The sequence below is a fragment of the Meles meles genome, chromosome X (assembly GCF_922984935.1).
Source record: "Meles meles chromosome X, mMelMel3.1 paternal haplotype, whole genome shotgun sequence".
Taxonomy (NCBI): domain Eukaryota; kingdom Metazoa; phylum Chordata; class Mammalia; order Carnivora; family Mustelidae; genus Meles; species Meles meles.
Window position 1 is genome coordinate 131,496,080 of NC_060087.1, and position 15,850 is coordinate 131,511,929.

The window sequence follows — 15,850 nt, forward strand, 5'->3', positions numbered from 1 at the left end:
ATATGCATCAATCAACTGTTTAAGTTAATACTAAGGCTTTCAGTCAACAGTAGGCTATTAGCAGTTAGATCGGGGGGGGGTCAGAAATTATACGTGGATTTTCAACTGCACGGGGGTGAGAGGTCAGGGCCCCTAATCCCTGCATCGTTCAAAGGTCGACTATAGTCACTACGAATGTCAAACATTTTCTGGGATTCTCTCCTCATAGATAACTCAGGTAGCCTGGCGACAAACTGCCTTAGCCAATTAAAAGATTTCTACTGACAGTCTCCTTTCTAAACGCTGACAGGTTCCAGGACACGTCATTCATCATGCAAATAGTCCCAGGCAGGTGCATCAGCGTTGGAAACTGGACTGGAGTAAGGAACTAACAATTTTGCTTCTGCTCTTCTCTATTCCAGGTGAAAGAAGCAAGGTTCTCATTCAGTGCCCACACAGGGGATGGAGTTTTCAGGGGGAAGCAACATTATATTGGACTTCTCTAGCCAAACTCCACAGCTTCTTTTTGTTAAACTCCACAGTTTGCCTCTCCACCCCTTCTAGCTTTGGCCACACAGGCAGGGTGAACGGGAAACAATGACTCTGGCTAGAAATTGCAAAGAGAACACAAAATTGTATTCCAACCCTCCCGATACATCAACAGCACAAAAGTCAGAGTAGAGTTTGACTGCATCATGCTCTATCGGGTGAAATGAAGACCTCGTACTGTAGGTCTAAAGCACTCCAGGCACATGTGTAACAAGAAACAGGACGCCGTGAGAGCCCACGAAGCAAGAAAGCTGCAGGTCTCTTCAAGCTATTAGAACATACTGACCTCAGATGCCACCAGGCACTTTTCGGAGAACTACCTTCTGGAAGCTGCCTGTGCTGCTTAAAAGGCTAGAGGTATGATGAACAGCTAACTGGAGGGGCACTTGAGGAGGCAAGTGCATTACCAATGATGCAAAACAAAGCGGAGTCCTCGTCCTGGCATGTCATAGGCCGAGATGCACAAACCTTGGAATCTCTGTCAAGTGGGCTTGTGCGAGTGTGTGGCTAGGAAAGTCCCTCAGTGATCTGCCACCAAGCCGACATGCCACCAAGCTGATGTGCCACAAATGGGTATCTGTAACAACTTATTTAACCAACTGTACTCTACTAGATGGACTGTGTCCCTTAAGGTTCTCGTGTGTCCAGGTAAGAAATAAAAGCAAGTGTTTCCCGGGCTTCCTGATTGGCATTTGAAATAGAAGTCATAAAAGGTCCATAAATAAGCCTATTCCCTAAAGCCCCAGTGGAAATTCCTAAAAGACCCAAGAAAACTAGACACTGTTTTTTGTTTGTTTGTTTTTGTTTGTTTTTTAAAAATAAGGATCCAGCAGATATCAAAAGACCCAAGAGGTCAGCTTACTCTTGTTGCTAACTGAAGTTGCTGAGATCCAGATGAAAATTTTGGCCATGAAACACGAATTTCTTCTCAAGTAATAATTGCCTATTAACAACACTGGATTTTACTACCACGGCACAAATAAGCTTCATTTTTCTGGTATAACAAAACACCTAAAACTTGTGAGCATCTCCCAAGGTCTAAGCCACTCGGCATCAGGCGCTGCTAGATTTGCTTCCACCATTACCAACCCCCCCCCCGCCCCCCGATTCGATCCTACCATCTCACAATTTGGGGTACTGATCCCCCATACAACAGAGACACAATGTGTGAATGGCTCTGCAGAGTCCATTCCTGTTCCTGGAAAAAGAACCAGAAGCACACATCTGCCTGACCATGAGTCAGGAATATCACTTTGGTGGAGCCCATTTCTGCTGTGACCAACCCACAACGAACACACTCAACACAGGCGACCACCACAGAGGTAGGTATTCCAGAGCAAGCTTTCCCAATCTCAGGTCCACTTAGCAAGGTCATAAAAGGTCTCCTCTGTGAAAGCAATTTTTTTAAACTCTTTACAATGACATTAAATCTTCAGGGCAAAACCACAGTAACATTGCCATACCACGTAAAAGTCACCTGAGTTTCAGTGTGGGCAATTCACTTATAACCAAACTACAAAGAAAATAAACTTTCAGGGGCAACTGACAGGAACCACAGCGATGCGATGCACTCGCCCCATCTGGTAATGATGATCTTGAGCAGGGCGCGCTCCAGGACTACAGAAGCCGGTTACATACTATGTCCCACTCCACTTATGTAACTAGAAGATCTCCGGCGAAGGGGGGCGGGGAGGATGGGAGGGCGCTCACATTCTGAGGCCACGGAACCCCCAAAGACCCTGGGGGCGCACTCCCACCGAAGAGCCTCCGGTGTTCCCGGACACACAGTCCCCTGTCTAAGGTTCACGATGGGAACTATAACCGCCTCTTTATGATGAGTTGTGGGACCAGGAACACAACGTCTAGTCCCTTTTGTGGGTGGGCAATAATTCCCACCTACTTTTCCTGCTGGAGGGGAGAGGAGATGGTGGACCGACTCGCTCGCACTGGGGGCAGAAAGTCATGGAACGGGCGAGAAGGAGGGGGAGGCAAAGCCTGGAGATGGGGGTGAGAGCGCAGGAGCCCTTGTGGCGCACTCTCCCGACGGGAGGCGGACTGCGCACGCGCGCCGGTGGGGGGGCCGAGTAACGGCAGAGGGGGCGCGCGAGGGAGGGAAAGGGGAGAGCGCGATCCAGGGAGAGGCCGGGGCGGCGGGCGCGCGACGACGCCGCGGGCCCGAAGCCCCGAGAAGGGCACGACGCGCGCGCAGTCCCGACAGGCAAAACCCCGGCGACAGGGGCGCCCGCGGGGCCGGGGGCCGGGATGCGCGCCGGAGGCGGGAGGGAGGGGGGGGGCGCCAGGCGAAGTCGGCCCTGGACGACCGCGCCGAGGACGGTCACCGCGAGTGCGGGTGACGGGCCGGGGGAGGGGGGGAGCCGTCACCGGCGGCGGCGGGAGGGGGAGGGTAGAGAGGAGGGACGCCATCCGCCAGCCGAGTCGCCCGACCCCGCGGGCCCCTCCCGCGCCTCGTCCCGCCCCTACCCTCCGCCCCCCGGCAAGGGTCCCCGCCCGCGGCCGCGGCGGTCCCACTCACAGTCTCTCCTCCTCGCCTCCTCCTCCTCCTCCGCTCGGCGCGGCAGCGGCGGCGGCGGCCATTTTCCGGACGGCTTTTACCACAGCCCTCTCTCTGAGAGGAGGGAGCGCGCGCGCCGCCGACGCCGGGACCCCGCACGGCCGACGTCGCGCCCCGCCCTCCCGGCCGGCTAGCGCGCTGCTGCACCTGCGCGCCCGCGCCCCGCCCCCGGCACCGCCGCGAGCCCTCCCGCCATTGGGTGCGGCGGCCAGGGTGGGGCGGGGTCTCGGTGACGATGCTACCAATTGGCTGGGGTTGGTGTCCATTCCCGCTAGGGAAAAGGGGGTGGAAACCCTGTCCAGCTCCCGATTGGTTGCCATCCACCGTCATTTGGGGAAAAGAGGCGGCTAGGGCGCAGAGGGGCTGGTTTAGTGGGAGGAATTTGAATATTAAGGATTAATGGGCCCTTGCGGATGCTGGGGCAAGTGGAGGCCTAGGCTCCGCACGCCTTTTTTGCGTGGCCCTCCTGGGCGGTTGACCCGCTGTACACAAACGCACAAACTACGCTGCTGTAAGAGTTTCACCGCATCTGTATTTTCTCAGCATCACCACCTTCACTAGGAGCAGCAAAGTTGCCTAGTCTGGAGCCTGACGTTGTTCCAGACAACCGACCTTCGTCTCAGGGGCCTACCCATTGCATTCTTTCATCTGGGCCTGCCGTCTGCCCGATGCCGTATGCCACACTCTCACAGGGTCAGGGAATAAATAACAAACCACAGCCGTGGTCTTCCTGAAACTCTGGTAGGAGAAGAGTGTGCATGGCCAGGCTGCACCGAGATCTGTCATTGTTGTATCGGATGCTTTGGTGGAGGTGTGGAGAAGTGGCAGTGAGAGCACAAAGGAACAGCACTTAGCTCTGCCAGGAGGGGAGAGGGAACACGTGCCGGAAAAGGTGATTTGTGAGCTAAGATCCAGCAATTCTGGGTCAGAAAAATATTTAGGAGTATGGGAAAAGTTTTATCCAATAGGGTGTGCAGGACGCGACAATTTCTCAGGCAACCTTAATTGTATTCCACCTGTCGAACTCATCCGATGCTCCTTGTACTGGTTCTGTGCTTAACAAGGAACCTTCTAGGAGCGCCTGGGAGGCTCGGTTGGTTAAGCAACTGCCTTTGGCTCAGGTCCTGATCCTCGAGTCCTCTGATCGAATTCTGCATCCGGCTCCCTGCTGAGCAGGAAGTCTGCTTCTCCCTCTGACCCTCCCCCTCTCAAGCTTGCTCTCTCTCTCTCAAATAAATAAATAAAATCTTTAAAAAAAAACAAGGAACCTTCTAATTCTGATTTGGTGGCTCCCCTTCATTTATTAAATACCTGCTACATGCCAGGCACCGTTCCAGGTTCTGGATTCACAGTACTGAACATGACAGTAAACATTCTTGTGGCAAAGAGTCATGCTAAGCATACAAATTGGGATATAATATAATGTCACAGCGTGATAAGGGTTTTGAGACACATAGAGCAAGAGTAAAGGGGTGCTATTTAGCTATCTATACACTTTTGCCTTTGTTTCATTCCCCCATATGGGTATCTGTGGAGAGAATATTCCAGGCAAGTTCAAAAGCCCTGAGGAGCTACTGTGCCTGGCATGTTGGGAAGAAAGTTTATGTGGCCAGAAAATAGCAGGGTGTGCAGTTGGAGAGGCAGCTAGAGCCACCACGGGAACTGGGAGCCTCTCCTGAGATGAAGCCTTTGGAGGACTTTGAACTGCGAGTTAACATCATCAGATCCACGTTGTATGTGCCGTGTGCAGAGCTGTCCGTGAGGGACAAAACTAGAAACAAAAGTCCAGTCAGGAGACCCTGACGACCGTCTCGGAGAGATGATAGCCGCAGGAACTAGGGTGGTGGCCGGGGAGGTCCTGAGATGCTGTAACACTCGTTCAGGACTTTCAAAGTCGAGTAGAAAAGATTAGATGTATAGAGAAAGAGAAGGAACAAGGATGATTCCTGAGTTTTCCACTGAGCAACTGAATGAATCGGTACCTTTCACTACGATGGGGAAAACTGTACGAAAGCACATTTTTAGAGGTGCATATCAAGAGTTCCGTTTTGACCATGTTAAGCCTGGGTGCCTATTAGATGTGCAAGTGGAGGTGTTGAGTCGGCGTTTGGGTTAACAAGTCAACAAGTTGAGCATTCAGCTCAGGAAGCTATAAGAGAGGGGCACCTGGGGGGCTCAGTCAGTTAAGTGTATGACTTCAGCTCAGGTCATGATTTCAGGGTCCTGGGATCGAGCCCCGCACGTCAGGATTCATGCTCAGCTGGGAGTCTGCTCCTCCCCCTGCTTGTGCTTGCTCCCAAATGTGTGTGATCTCGCTCTCTTTCTCTCTCAAATAAATAAATAAAATCTTAAAAAAAGAAAAGAAACTATAAAAAGAAACAGCAGAGTAAACCTGAAGAAAATAGAAGACAAATAAGAATGAGTAGAAAAGGATGAAACAGAAACGAATGATATAGCATTGGAACATCAAAAGCTGATTCTTTGAAAAGCTGAAAAGCAAAAGTCAGCCCTTCAACAACCTAAATATGAAGAGAGGAAAGACAAATTATATTAGAAATGAAAAAGAGATGCAACCACAGATATACAGATTATACAATAGATAGTAGATAAGACATAAAATTTTAAAAGGATATTACAAACAACTGTATGGCAGAAAATTGGAAAACATAAACAAAATGAACAAATTCCTAGAAAAGCACAGCTTACCAAAACTGACCCTAGAAACATAAAACCTGGATAGACCCTCTATAACCACAAAGAAATTGACTATGTATCTTAAAAATCTACCCCCTGTCAAACAAACAAAAAAGGCTTGGAGAGCGTTGCAGTTAAAGTCTACCAAATTATTAATGAATGGGTAATTCCAACCATACACAGAAAAAAAACTCTCCAAACGTATTTTATGAGACTAATATAACTACTATAATGAGCCAATGAAAGTATGCTATAGGATATATTAGATAGATGTTAAAATGCCAGACAAGTAAACTGAATCCAGCAGATTATAATTATATTTCATAACCAAGCTGAAATTTATGCTAAGAATGCAAGGATGGTTTAAAATTAGAAATCAATCTTAACAGATTTAAGGGGAACAAATTATATGATTATTTCGATAGATGCAGGAAAAGTGTTTAATAAAATACAACACCTACTTATGAGGAAAACAACTCAGGGAGCTATGAGTAGAAGGGAGTTTCCTCAATCTAATCAAAGGTATCTATTAAAAGGCTTAGAACAGGGTGGCTCAGTGGGTTAAGCCTCTGCCTTCCACTCAAGTCATGATCTCAGGGTCCTGGGATCAAGTCCCTCATCAGGCTCTCTGCTCAGCAGGGAGCCTGCTTCCTCCTCTCTCTCTCTGCCTGCCTCTCTGCCTACTTGTGATCTCTCTCTCTGTCAAATAAATAAAATCTTTAAAAAAATAAAAAGCTTAGAGCAAACATCATATTTAATGGTGTTAGGTGGGAACAAAACAAGAAACAGAACAAGATCTATGGAGCAACATCATTCACGTAAAATAAAACACAGGTATCCTCCTCCGATTCTCTTTGAAAGTTCATTCTTGGAGTTTCATCATGAGGAGAAAAACGCATTAGACTCAGTAAGGAAAGATCAATTCCCTGGTTTTTAGGATGCAGACATATAGATACAGCCAGTAATAAAAAGCTGGGAAATGTAATAAAAAAAAAGACTCAACTTACTCTGGCTACAAAAATTATAAAATGGCTGGGACTAACCTTAAGAAGTGCCAAAAACTTCTATTTAAAAACTATAAACTTGATTGAAAAACATAAAAGAAGATGAAAGAAATAAAGAAAGAAGAAAGGAAGGGAGAGAGAGATCTTGGGACACTATATCAAAAACTAATCATGTATTGTATGGTGACTAACATAACACAATAAAAAATAAAGTACTAATCACAGATGAAAAAAGAAAGAAAGATGGGACGCCCAGGTGGCTCAGTCATTAAGTGTCTGCCTTCGGCTCAGGTCATGATCCCAGAGTCCTGGGATCGAGCTCCACATTGGGCTCCCTGCTCTGTGGAAAACCTGCTTCTCCTTGTGTTCCCTCTCTGTCTGACTCTGTCTCTGTCAAGTAAGAAAAAAACAAACAAACAAACAAACTACTGCATTCCTGTAAGGAAAGAGTTACATAATAAAGATGCCAATTCTTCATAAATCAATCTGGAGATTCTTTTCCCCAAGTCAAAATCAAGGAGTTTTTGTGGACCGTAACAAGTTAATTCTAGATTGGGAAGAGTAAGGGTACAAGACTACAAGTCAAGGCATTTTTGAGAAAGAAAACCAATGAAGAGGATCTTGCTAAATTCTTTAGTTTGACTAAACAGGGCTTAAATAATACAATTTCACTTTTGCCATTGAAAAGTAGAAAAACATACTAGAGTTTAAAGTATTCACCAGTAGAATTAAAAATGCCTCATTTAAAAAAATGGGCTATAATATTTTTTAAATGGGTCCCCTTAAAATTTGGACTGTAAAAGATAAAAACCAGGAAAACTGGAGCACCCGGGTGGCTCAGTTGGTTAAGTGTCTGCTTTTGGCTCAGGTCATGATCTCGGGGTCCTGGGATCAAGCCCCACATCGAGCTCTCTGCTTAGGGGGGAGTCTGTTTCTCCCTCTCCCTCTGCCGTCCCCCCTTGTGCTCTCTCTCACTCTCTCTCTCTAATAAATAAACAAAATCTTTTAGAAAAACCAGGAAAATATAGTATGAACAGCAATTGACAGAAAACCAACTACCAGAAGGATTTTATCAATATGACAGACAGAGCACCAACTCCTAATTGATCTGTCTAAAAATTCCTTGGACTGATAGAAATATTTACTTTTAGGAAAGCACATCCAAAAAGGCAATGGAAAATGAGAAGGGCAAAACGGATGGTCTGGAGTTGTAGAACTAGCATCCCAGATGAAAACAAAAAATTAAGAACATAAATTTGTTTCAAGCACTATGGAAAATTTCCTAAAGTTACTTATGAATTAGACACCTCAAAAAAAGTCTCAGTAAATTCCAAAATGTTGAAATCATGCAGTCCAGTCTCTGGCAACTTCATGATAAGATTCAAACTTAGGAACAAAAGAATGGGCAAAAGTAAAACAAAACAAAATGAAAAACCACTTTCCATTTGGAAGTTTTAAAACAGACTTCAAAATAACTCTGGCTGAAGAGGAAACAACAGCTAAAATGATAAACTTCAGAAATGACAAACAATGACCTACGTTATGTAGCTAAAGTAGTCATCTAGAAAAATTAATAACCTTGGGGGGCCTGGGTGGCTCAGTCGGTGAAGCATCTGCCTTCAGCCCAAGTCATGATCTCAGGGTCCTGGGATTGAGCCCTGCATCGGGCTCTCTGCTCGGCGGGGAGCCTGCTTCCCTTCCTCTCTCTCTGCCTGCCTCTCTGCCTACTTGTGATCTCTGTCTGTCAAATAAATAAATAAAAATCTTTAAAAAAATTTAATAACCTAACTACCCGTACTAGGAAATGGGAAAATAGATGAGAAACGAATTAATTCTGATACATTATATTCACAGTTGTATGTGCACACACACAGAGTTTTCCTTCCTTTTTAAAGATTTATTTATTTACTTACTTTAGAGAGAGAGAGAGAGCAAGATCGAGCATGTTTGAGGGGAGGGGCAGAGGAAGAGAGAGAATCTCCAGCAGAGTCCTCCCTGAGCTCGGACCCTGACCAGCAGGCTCAAGCCCACAGTTCCAAGATCATGACCTGAGCCGAAACCAAGAGCCAGATGGTCAACCAGCTGAGCCACCCAGGCGCCCCCAGAGTAGGCTCAGAATCAGCAGGCATGTGGTAGAAGGCAACAGAACGAAATGGGACCGAACGCATGAGAATTAACTGAAGATCCCAATACAGAATGACTGCAACAGTTGGAACCTCCTCTTCTCTGCCAGGTAGCTGAGCTGGCAGCTGGTGCAGGCCTGCAAGAAAAACCCGTGACCGTCCTCTAAAGAAATGGAGTGAAATGTCTACAGAGAGGTAGAGCTTCCAGCATGGAAGCTGGCAACTCCTGAACAATTTTCTCCTCGTTCTAACATTTGCAGAATGTGAACTCTGTTCTTTGGTTCCCTGGCCTACACAGAAGCCTCATAGCAGGAAAACAGACCTATTTTCCCTAAAGCAGATTAAATCCACAATAGCTATCCTGCATTTCTTTTTTTTTTTAAGATTTTTATTTACTTATTTGACAGAGAGAGAGATCACAAGTAGGCAGAGAGGCAGGCAGAGAGAGAGAGAGGAGGAAGCAGGCTCCCTGCCGAGCAGAGAGCCCGATGCGGGACTCGATCCCAGGACCCTGAGATCATGACCTGAGCCGAAGGCAGAGGCTTAACCCACTGAGCCACCCAGGCGCCCTATCCTGCATTTCTTTATTAAATATTAAAAAACCACTAAGGGGGCGCCTGGGTGGCTCAGTGGATTAAGCCGCTGCCTTCGGCTCAGGTCATGATCTCGGGGTCCTGAGATCGAGCCCCGCATCGGGCTCTCTGCTCAGCGGGGAGCCTGCTTCCTCCTCTCTCTGCCTACCTCTCTGCCTACTTGTGATCTCTCTCTCTGTCAAATAAATAAATAAAATCTTTAAAAAAAACACTAAGAATCCTCAGAAATTTGAAGAAGGTCTTTGACATTAAAAATAATCAAGTATAACCTATAGGAAAAAATGAACTTAAAGGAATTCCAGAAAATGCAGGGAACATATGGAAAGAAAATTTTAATTTAATTAGCATATTCAGAAAACTAAAAGAAAATATTGTATCCACAAAACAAGAATAGAATATTATGTAAAAGGAATGGAGAAGAAAAAATAATTATTGGAAATTAAATGTGATTATTGAAGTTCAAATTCCAATAGAAATATTGAAAGGCAAAACTGAAGAAGTCTTCTAGGAAATAAAACAAAACAATACAGACAAAAAATCTGAACAGAAATATAAGGACTAGGAAGAACAATTTGAGAAGTCCAGCAAGCAATTAACAAGAGTTCTTGAAAGATAAAAGTGAGAAGAAAGAACAGGAATCAGAATAAGTAGCATCATCTTCATAACACTGATAAAAGGTAATAAGGCAACAATTTTTAAAAGATAATAGGGCATGGCGCCTGGGTTGCTCAGTCGGTTAAGCATCTGCCTTTTTTCTTGGGTCGTGATCCCAGGACGCTGGGATCCCAGGGTGACCTGCTCCCTGCTTAGTGGGGGTTGGGGGGCGAGTCTGCTTCTCCTCCGTGCTTGTGGTCTCTGTCTCAAATAAATAAACAAAATCTTTAAAAAAAGATAATAGGGCAATGTTTCCAGAATTCTAAGAAAAAATGGTTTTCAATGCAGGTTCTCCACCAGCCAAAATATCCATCAAATAGGACAATGGAATTAAAATATTCTTAGATATGCAAGAGCTAAGAAAATTTCTCTCAAATATACTTTCTTAGGAAACTACTTGAGGATGTTCTCCAACAAAACAAGGGCATAAGCCAAGAAAAAGGAAAATGTGGGATCCACAAAACAGTGGATCTAATCCAGGAGCACAGTGATAGGAAATATCAGGGATGCCAACTGGGCAGAAGGCCTGATTGGCAATCAGAGCGGATTGAAGTAGGAGAAAGGCAGGCTCTGGGAGAGAGAACTCCAAGAATTCAGAGAAGAAAGGGCGTGTGTGTGTCAACTCAAATATGAGATGGTGCAATTGGGAGTTTGAAGAAAATTGAATGCGATGATGGTTAGTTAGTACAAGAAAATAAAGGAAAGTACCTAGAAACAGGAAAACAAGAACTGATGAGGAATTTATGATCAAAATAAGAAAGAAAGTAAAATATGTCATAATTTTACCAACTAATGGTGCACAAGAGAGAATTCACTGGACCTTGATGCTGAAACAACTCTCTTTCCCAATGGCCCAGGGTTCATCAGTTCAATTTATACAAAGGAAATGTAATCCTAGAATGTGTCTTCTTGATCTGGCATCAAAAATATTTACATAAATATCGTAACCCACATTCAGGTTATGATATCTTTGGTTTTCAACTTGTCTTTGGTTTTCAACTTGCAGAAAACTTGTTTATATCCCTCCAGAATATGGAGGGATAGGTTTTCATTGCAGGATGGGACACAGCCCTCTTCTCCTTATATATAGTGAAGTGTTAACTCAGAAGGCCTGGGTGCTCCTGAGAGTGGTCTCCTGCCACACCGCCTTTGATATTCATACTGTTATCTTTAGTTGTTGGTAAGTATAAATTTCGAACCTCTTCTGTTAACTTTCTTTTAAAAAAACATTTTATTTATTTGAGAGAGACAGAGACAGAGGCAGGGGGAGGGGCAGGGGGAGAGGGAGAAAGCAGACTCCCCACTGAACAAGGAGGGCTACACAGGACTTGATCCCAGGACCCGAAGATCATGACCTGAGCTGAAGGCTAATGCTTAACCAACTGAGCCACACAGGTGTGCTAACTTTCAATGGTAATGTATCTTTGACCACTCGAGAGCAGCTTCACTTGACTTTTGAACTGTCAGAACATTTACATCTCATCCTGATAAAGAGGAAAAGATAATCTCTAAAAAGGGAGAGAGTGGAGGAAAGGGGAACAGAAACATTGGAAATTGAAGGATGCCAATAGGTGTTATCCATTTTTACCCCTACCTGAATGTCATGGAACTTAAGGATATGATTCAAGCGTTCATCACAGTAAATATACAAGATGGGCCAAGAAACTGTTGACTCAAGAGAAGACTGCCTTACCAGATATCCAAACACACTCTGTAATGAAGCGGGGGTGTGGAGGGAAAGGAAGATTTTGAGACAAAATCTCAAGCAGGCTCCACACCTAGTGTAAAGCCCAACACAGGACTTGATCTCACGACCCTGAGATCATGACCTGAGCTGAAATCAAGAGTCCGATGCTTAACCTACTGAACCATGCAGTCACCCATGGCTCCCCCTCTTCTTGTGTAGCTCAGGAAGAACTCCTGCTGTGGCAAACTGTGGTGGGCAGCGGCCAAGTTCTAACCAGGATTAAGTTCAGGAATGTTCTCCAAGGGACTTCGGGGAAGCTGCAGACGTTCTGCTCCTCCTGGAGTGAATTGGGTCTGGAGGTGTCATCTGAAGCCGTGGCAGTAGCTCAATCAGGCATCAGGGATCTCTTCACGAGAACTTTCTCTGTGCTTAAGGGCTCCCCTACCATAGTTAGTTTTCCTGTTGCCTAGAACACAAATTGTTTGTGACCCTGGGAGACTTATGACCAATTCTGTTATTTCCCAGTTTGGGCCTTTCATTTTGTTTTCTTTTGGTTCTTTTCTCCCCTTGCTTATGTTGGCTGTTGTTTTATCTTTTGGTCTTGTTTTTGGGTTCTCAACGAGCCAGTTTTGAGATTGATTTATTAGTTCTCTGGTTTCTCTGTGTTCCGGCTCAGTACTTTCTGTTCTCAACCTTCCTGTTTTCTAGATATTCTGCAATTTTTTTCTTAGACTTCTTTTAACCAAAGATTTTTTAAAAGGGAGTTTTAAATTGTAAAGGTAGGCTTTTGTTCTCTTTTCCATTTTAATTGTTAACATTCTATTCCAAGAATGTGTTCTGGAGCACCTGGGTGGCTCAGTGGGTTAAGCCTCTGCCTTCGGCTCAGGTCATCATCTCAGGGTCCTGGGATTGAGCCCTGCATTGGACTCTCCAATGCGGGGAGCCTGCTTTCCCACCCCTCGCTGCCTGCCTCTCTGCCTACTTGTGATCTCTGCCTGTCAAATAAATAAATAATAAACTCTTTTAAAAAGAATGTGTTCTGTATTCTTTTCTATTTTTTGAAATTTCTTCAGGGCTCTTTCTGACTTCATATTTGGTCAATGGTTATCTCTCTCTCCCCTCTGCCATGATGCCAGCATGGGCTCTTCCTTGTGGTCTCAAACTGGCTATTTTATCCATGAAGGTCCTCCAAGAAAACAGAAACTACGTCAACCAAGGGCATTGAATGCCAGGAAAGGGGCACCCAGCAGCACTGGGAGGTCGATGTGGAAGAAGCTTGGCGATCCATCCAGGTAGGAGGTTGCTGCCCCCCCCCCACGGCTGGAGCTCCCACCAAGAGGCCCTCCTTGATTCCAGGTCCTCTCCCTGCTCCCCTCCAGCCTTAGGAAACCCACTGAACAGTATCTGCTGATAAGAGCAATTTTTGTTGAGAGATAAGGAAATCCCTTGCTCCCACCTCTTCTCTCTCTCCATCCTTGGTTTCCTTCTCTGAGTTTTATTTCTGTAGCCTTGTTTCTCACAGCTCGTGGTCTTCGTGGATTTCGTGTTTGCTGTCAGACTTCGGAGCGGTGCCGCTCCGCGTGCCTGCATTGGCTCGCATTTGGCATCAAGCATTTTGGCATAGGTTTCAGCTACTCACTCACTTACAAAATGGGATGATTCCACCCGAACCCATTACTGAGACACCCCTTGGCTTACCTATACCCCGTGGGCCTGCCGCTTGAAGCCACGGCTCACTGGTTTGTCCCCAAGATGTGCCAATTCATTTGAACAGCGTGTGCGGCCGCTGAACTCTTCAGAGACGCGACTGCGCTCAGCCGCCTCCTTCCTAATCAGCGGAGAAAGCAATATTGGTGTGTGACAAAGGAGGGTTCAAAGAACATTAAATGGCACCCCAAAACTGCAATGATCTTCCTGAACAGAGCAGTAGTTCATTCCAGCAGAGGAAGCACAGTTTGCTGGAAATATGTGAAGACATGCGCAGAAATATAACAGTCTCATCCTTGGGGCAAAACAAAGAGAATGACACAAGTTGGTGTTTTGCATTCTTTCATGGCATGATCAGTCAGGTGTAATCACGAGCAAAGATGGAGGGGAAGCGAAGAAAAACAAAGTTTATTACACTCATAGGTCTTCGACACAGGACACCTGCCATGCGGAGCGGCATGAGGACGCCGCAGGGCGGTCAGGACGCAGACAACAGGAGGGAGGGGAAGGTTTATGCCACAAACTTGACTATGGTTTTCATGAGAGAGGCAAGGCAGGACAGGGCGAACAGTTTAGGGTTAGTTTAAATAATCTTAGTGGGCTTTGGGCTACAGGGTGTCTCTAGTTGCCTGACACCCGCCCCTGGGATGATTAGGGCTGAGGCAGACCCCCTCCCGAGCGGTAGGAGCCCGCCCGCCGCCGGAGGTCTCGAGCTGGATTGATTAGTTTGCATATCAAAGCTGTGCTCCGGGCTGGAGCAGCTTCCCAGAACTGGCTAGCTCCCCCCACCCGGGCCTCTGCCTCCTTACGATCTCTCTCGCTGTGTCAAATAAATAAATAAAATAAAATCTTTTTTAAAAATTAAAAAAAATATTTTATTTATTTGTTTGTCAGAGGAGGGGAGCAGCAGACAGCAGCAGGCTTCCCGCCGAGCAGGGACCCCGACGCGGGGCTCCATGTCAGGACCCCCGGACCATGACCTGAGCCGAAGGCAGACACGTTACCGACTGAGCCCCCCAGGTGTCCTGAAAGTTCTTTTAGGGTAGCAAAACATCATAATACACAGGAAATACTCAAATCTTTACAACGGAGTTGGCTTAAACTGTAACCTGTGATACCGGTTTTCCGACTACGTACCACGCCTCCAAGAGCAGCCGCGCTGTCCCGCTTTGTGCCTTGGCTCTGCTGTCCTTCTGGGCACCCATTTCTCCCCAAGGTTACAAATTCTGGAGACCTGAAAGCTTTTTTCTCCCCCACTGTAGAGGTGTGCGCCATGAGGGCGGGGCTGCTCCTTGTTCTCTGCTCTATCCGGAGCCTGAAAAGTGCCTGGGCTACAGTCAGCACTCAGATGTCCGGTGACCTGACAGATAACTCCCAACACAGACGTGCGCCTCTGTCCCCAAAATATTTATTTCTAATGTAATGCATACTCGAGGGATATATTTAAATAACATGCAAGTCTAGGGAAGGCTCGCTTTGTATGAATGCATGAGAAAGCCAAGGTGTATAAAATCTGAGCCATGGGGTCGCCTGGGTGGCTCACTGGGTTAAGCGTCTGACTCTTGGTTTCGGCTCGGGTCGTGATCTCAGGGTGGTGGGATCAAGTCCCGCATCAGGCTGCACACTCAGCTGAGTCTGCTTAAGATTCCCTCTCCCTGGGGCCCCTGCGTGGCTCAGTGGGTTAAACCTCTGCCTTTGGCTCAGGTCATGTCTCAGGGTCCTGGGATTGAGCCCTGTGTTGGGCTCTCTGCTCAGCAGGGAGCCTGCTTTCCCCTGTCTTTCTCTGTCTGCCTTTCTGCCTACTTGTGATCTCTCTCTCTGTCAAATAAATAAATAAAATGTAAAAAAAAAAAAAAGATTCCCTCACCCTCTTCCCTCCCACTCGTGCTCTCTTTCTCTCAAATAAATAAACAAATCTTTAAAAAAAAAAAAGCGCTGGGTGATGGGTAAGGAGAGGGCAACCTCATCACTTTGAAGAGAAGCTGGACAGAGTTTCTGGGCGGGGATCCGGCCTCAGCTTCCCTGGGAGCTCCCTCCCAGGGAAGCCAGTGGGCAGGGTCATGACTGAACACCAGGCATGTGGCAAGGCTGAGATGGGGACCAAGGACTGCATGTGTCTGTCTTTATGTCACATTTTTTCTGATCGAGACTGGTTGCTTCTAAACCTGGAACCCGAAGTCAGGCCGGACCCTCCTCCCCAGACTTCTTTCCCTCTCTCCTTCCTCCGTTGGAACTCATGTATCCGTGGCCCTGGTCCTTTTTTGTTATGTGTATTTACCCCACAGGTT

The 15,850-nt window shown here is 46.3% G+C and overlaps 1 protein-coding gene across 1 annotated transcript in view; it reads right to left on the minus strand.

Annotated features, from left to right (window-relative positions):
* The window catches only part of MECP2 (methyl-CpG binding protein 2), a 65,433-nt gene extending 62,236 nt beyond the window's left edge, over positions 1 to 3,197 (minus strand). Inside the window, exon 1 of the mRNA XM_045996195.1 lies at positions 3,062 to 3,197. Within this exon, the coding sequence (XP_045852151.1) occupies positions 3,062 to 3,123 (62 nt within the window). The 5' untranslated portion in view covers positions 3,124 to 3,197. The remainder of the gene's footprint in view (positions 1 to 3,061) is intronic.
* Positions 3,198 to 15,850: the final 12,653 nt, after the last annotated feature.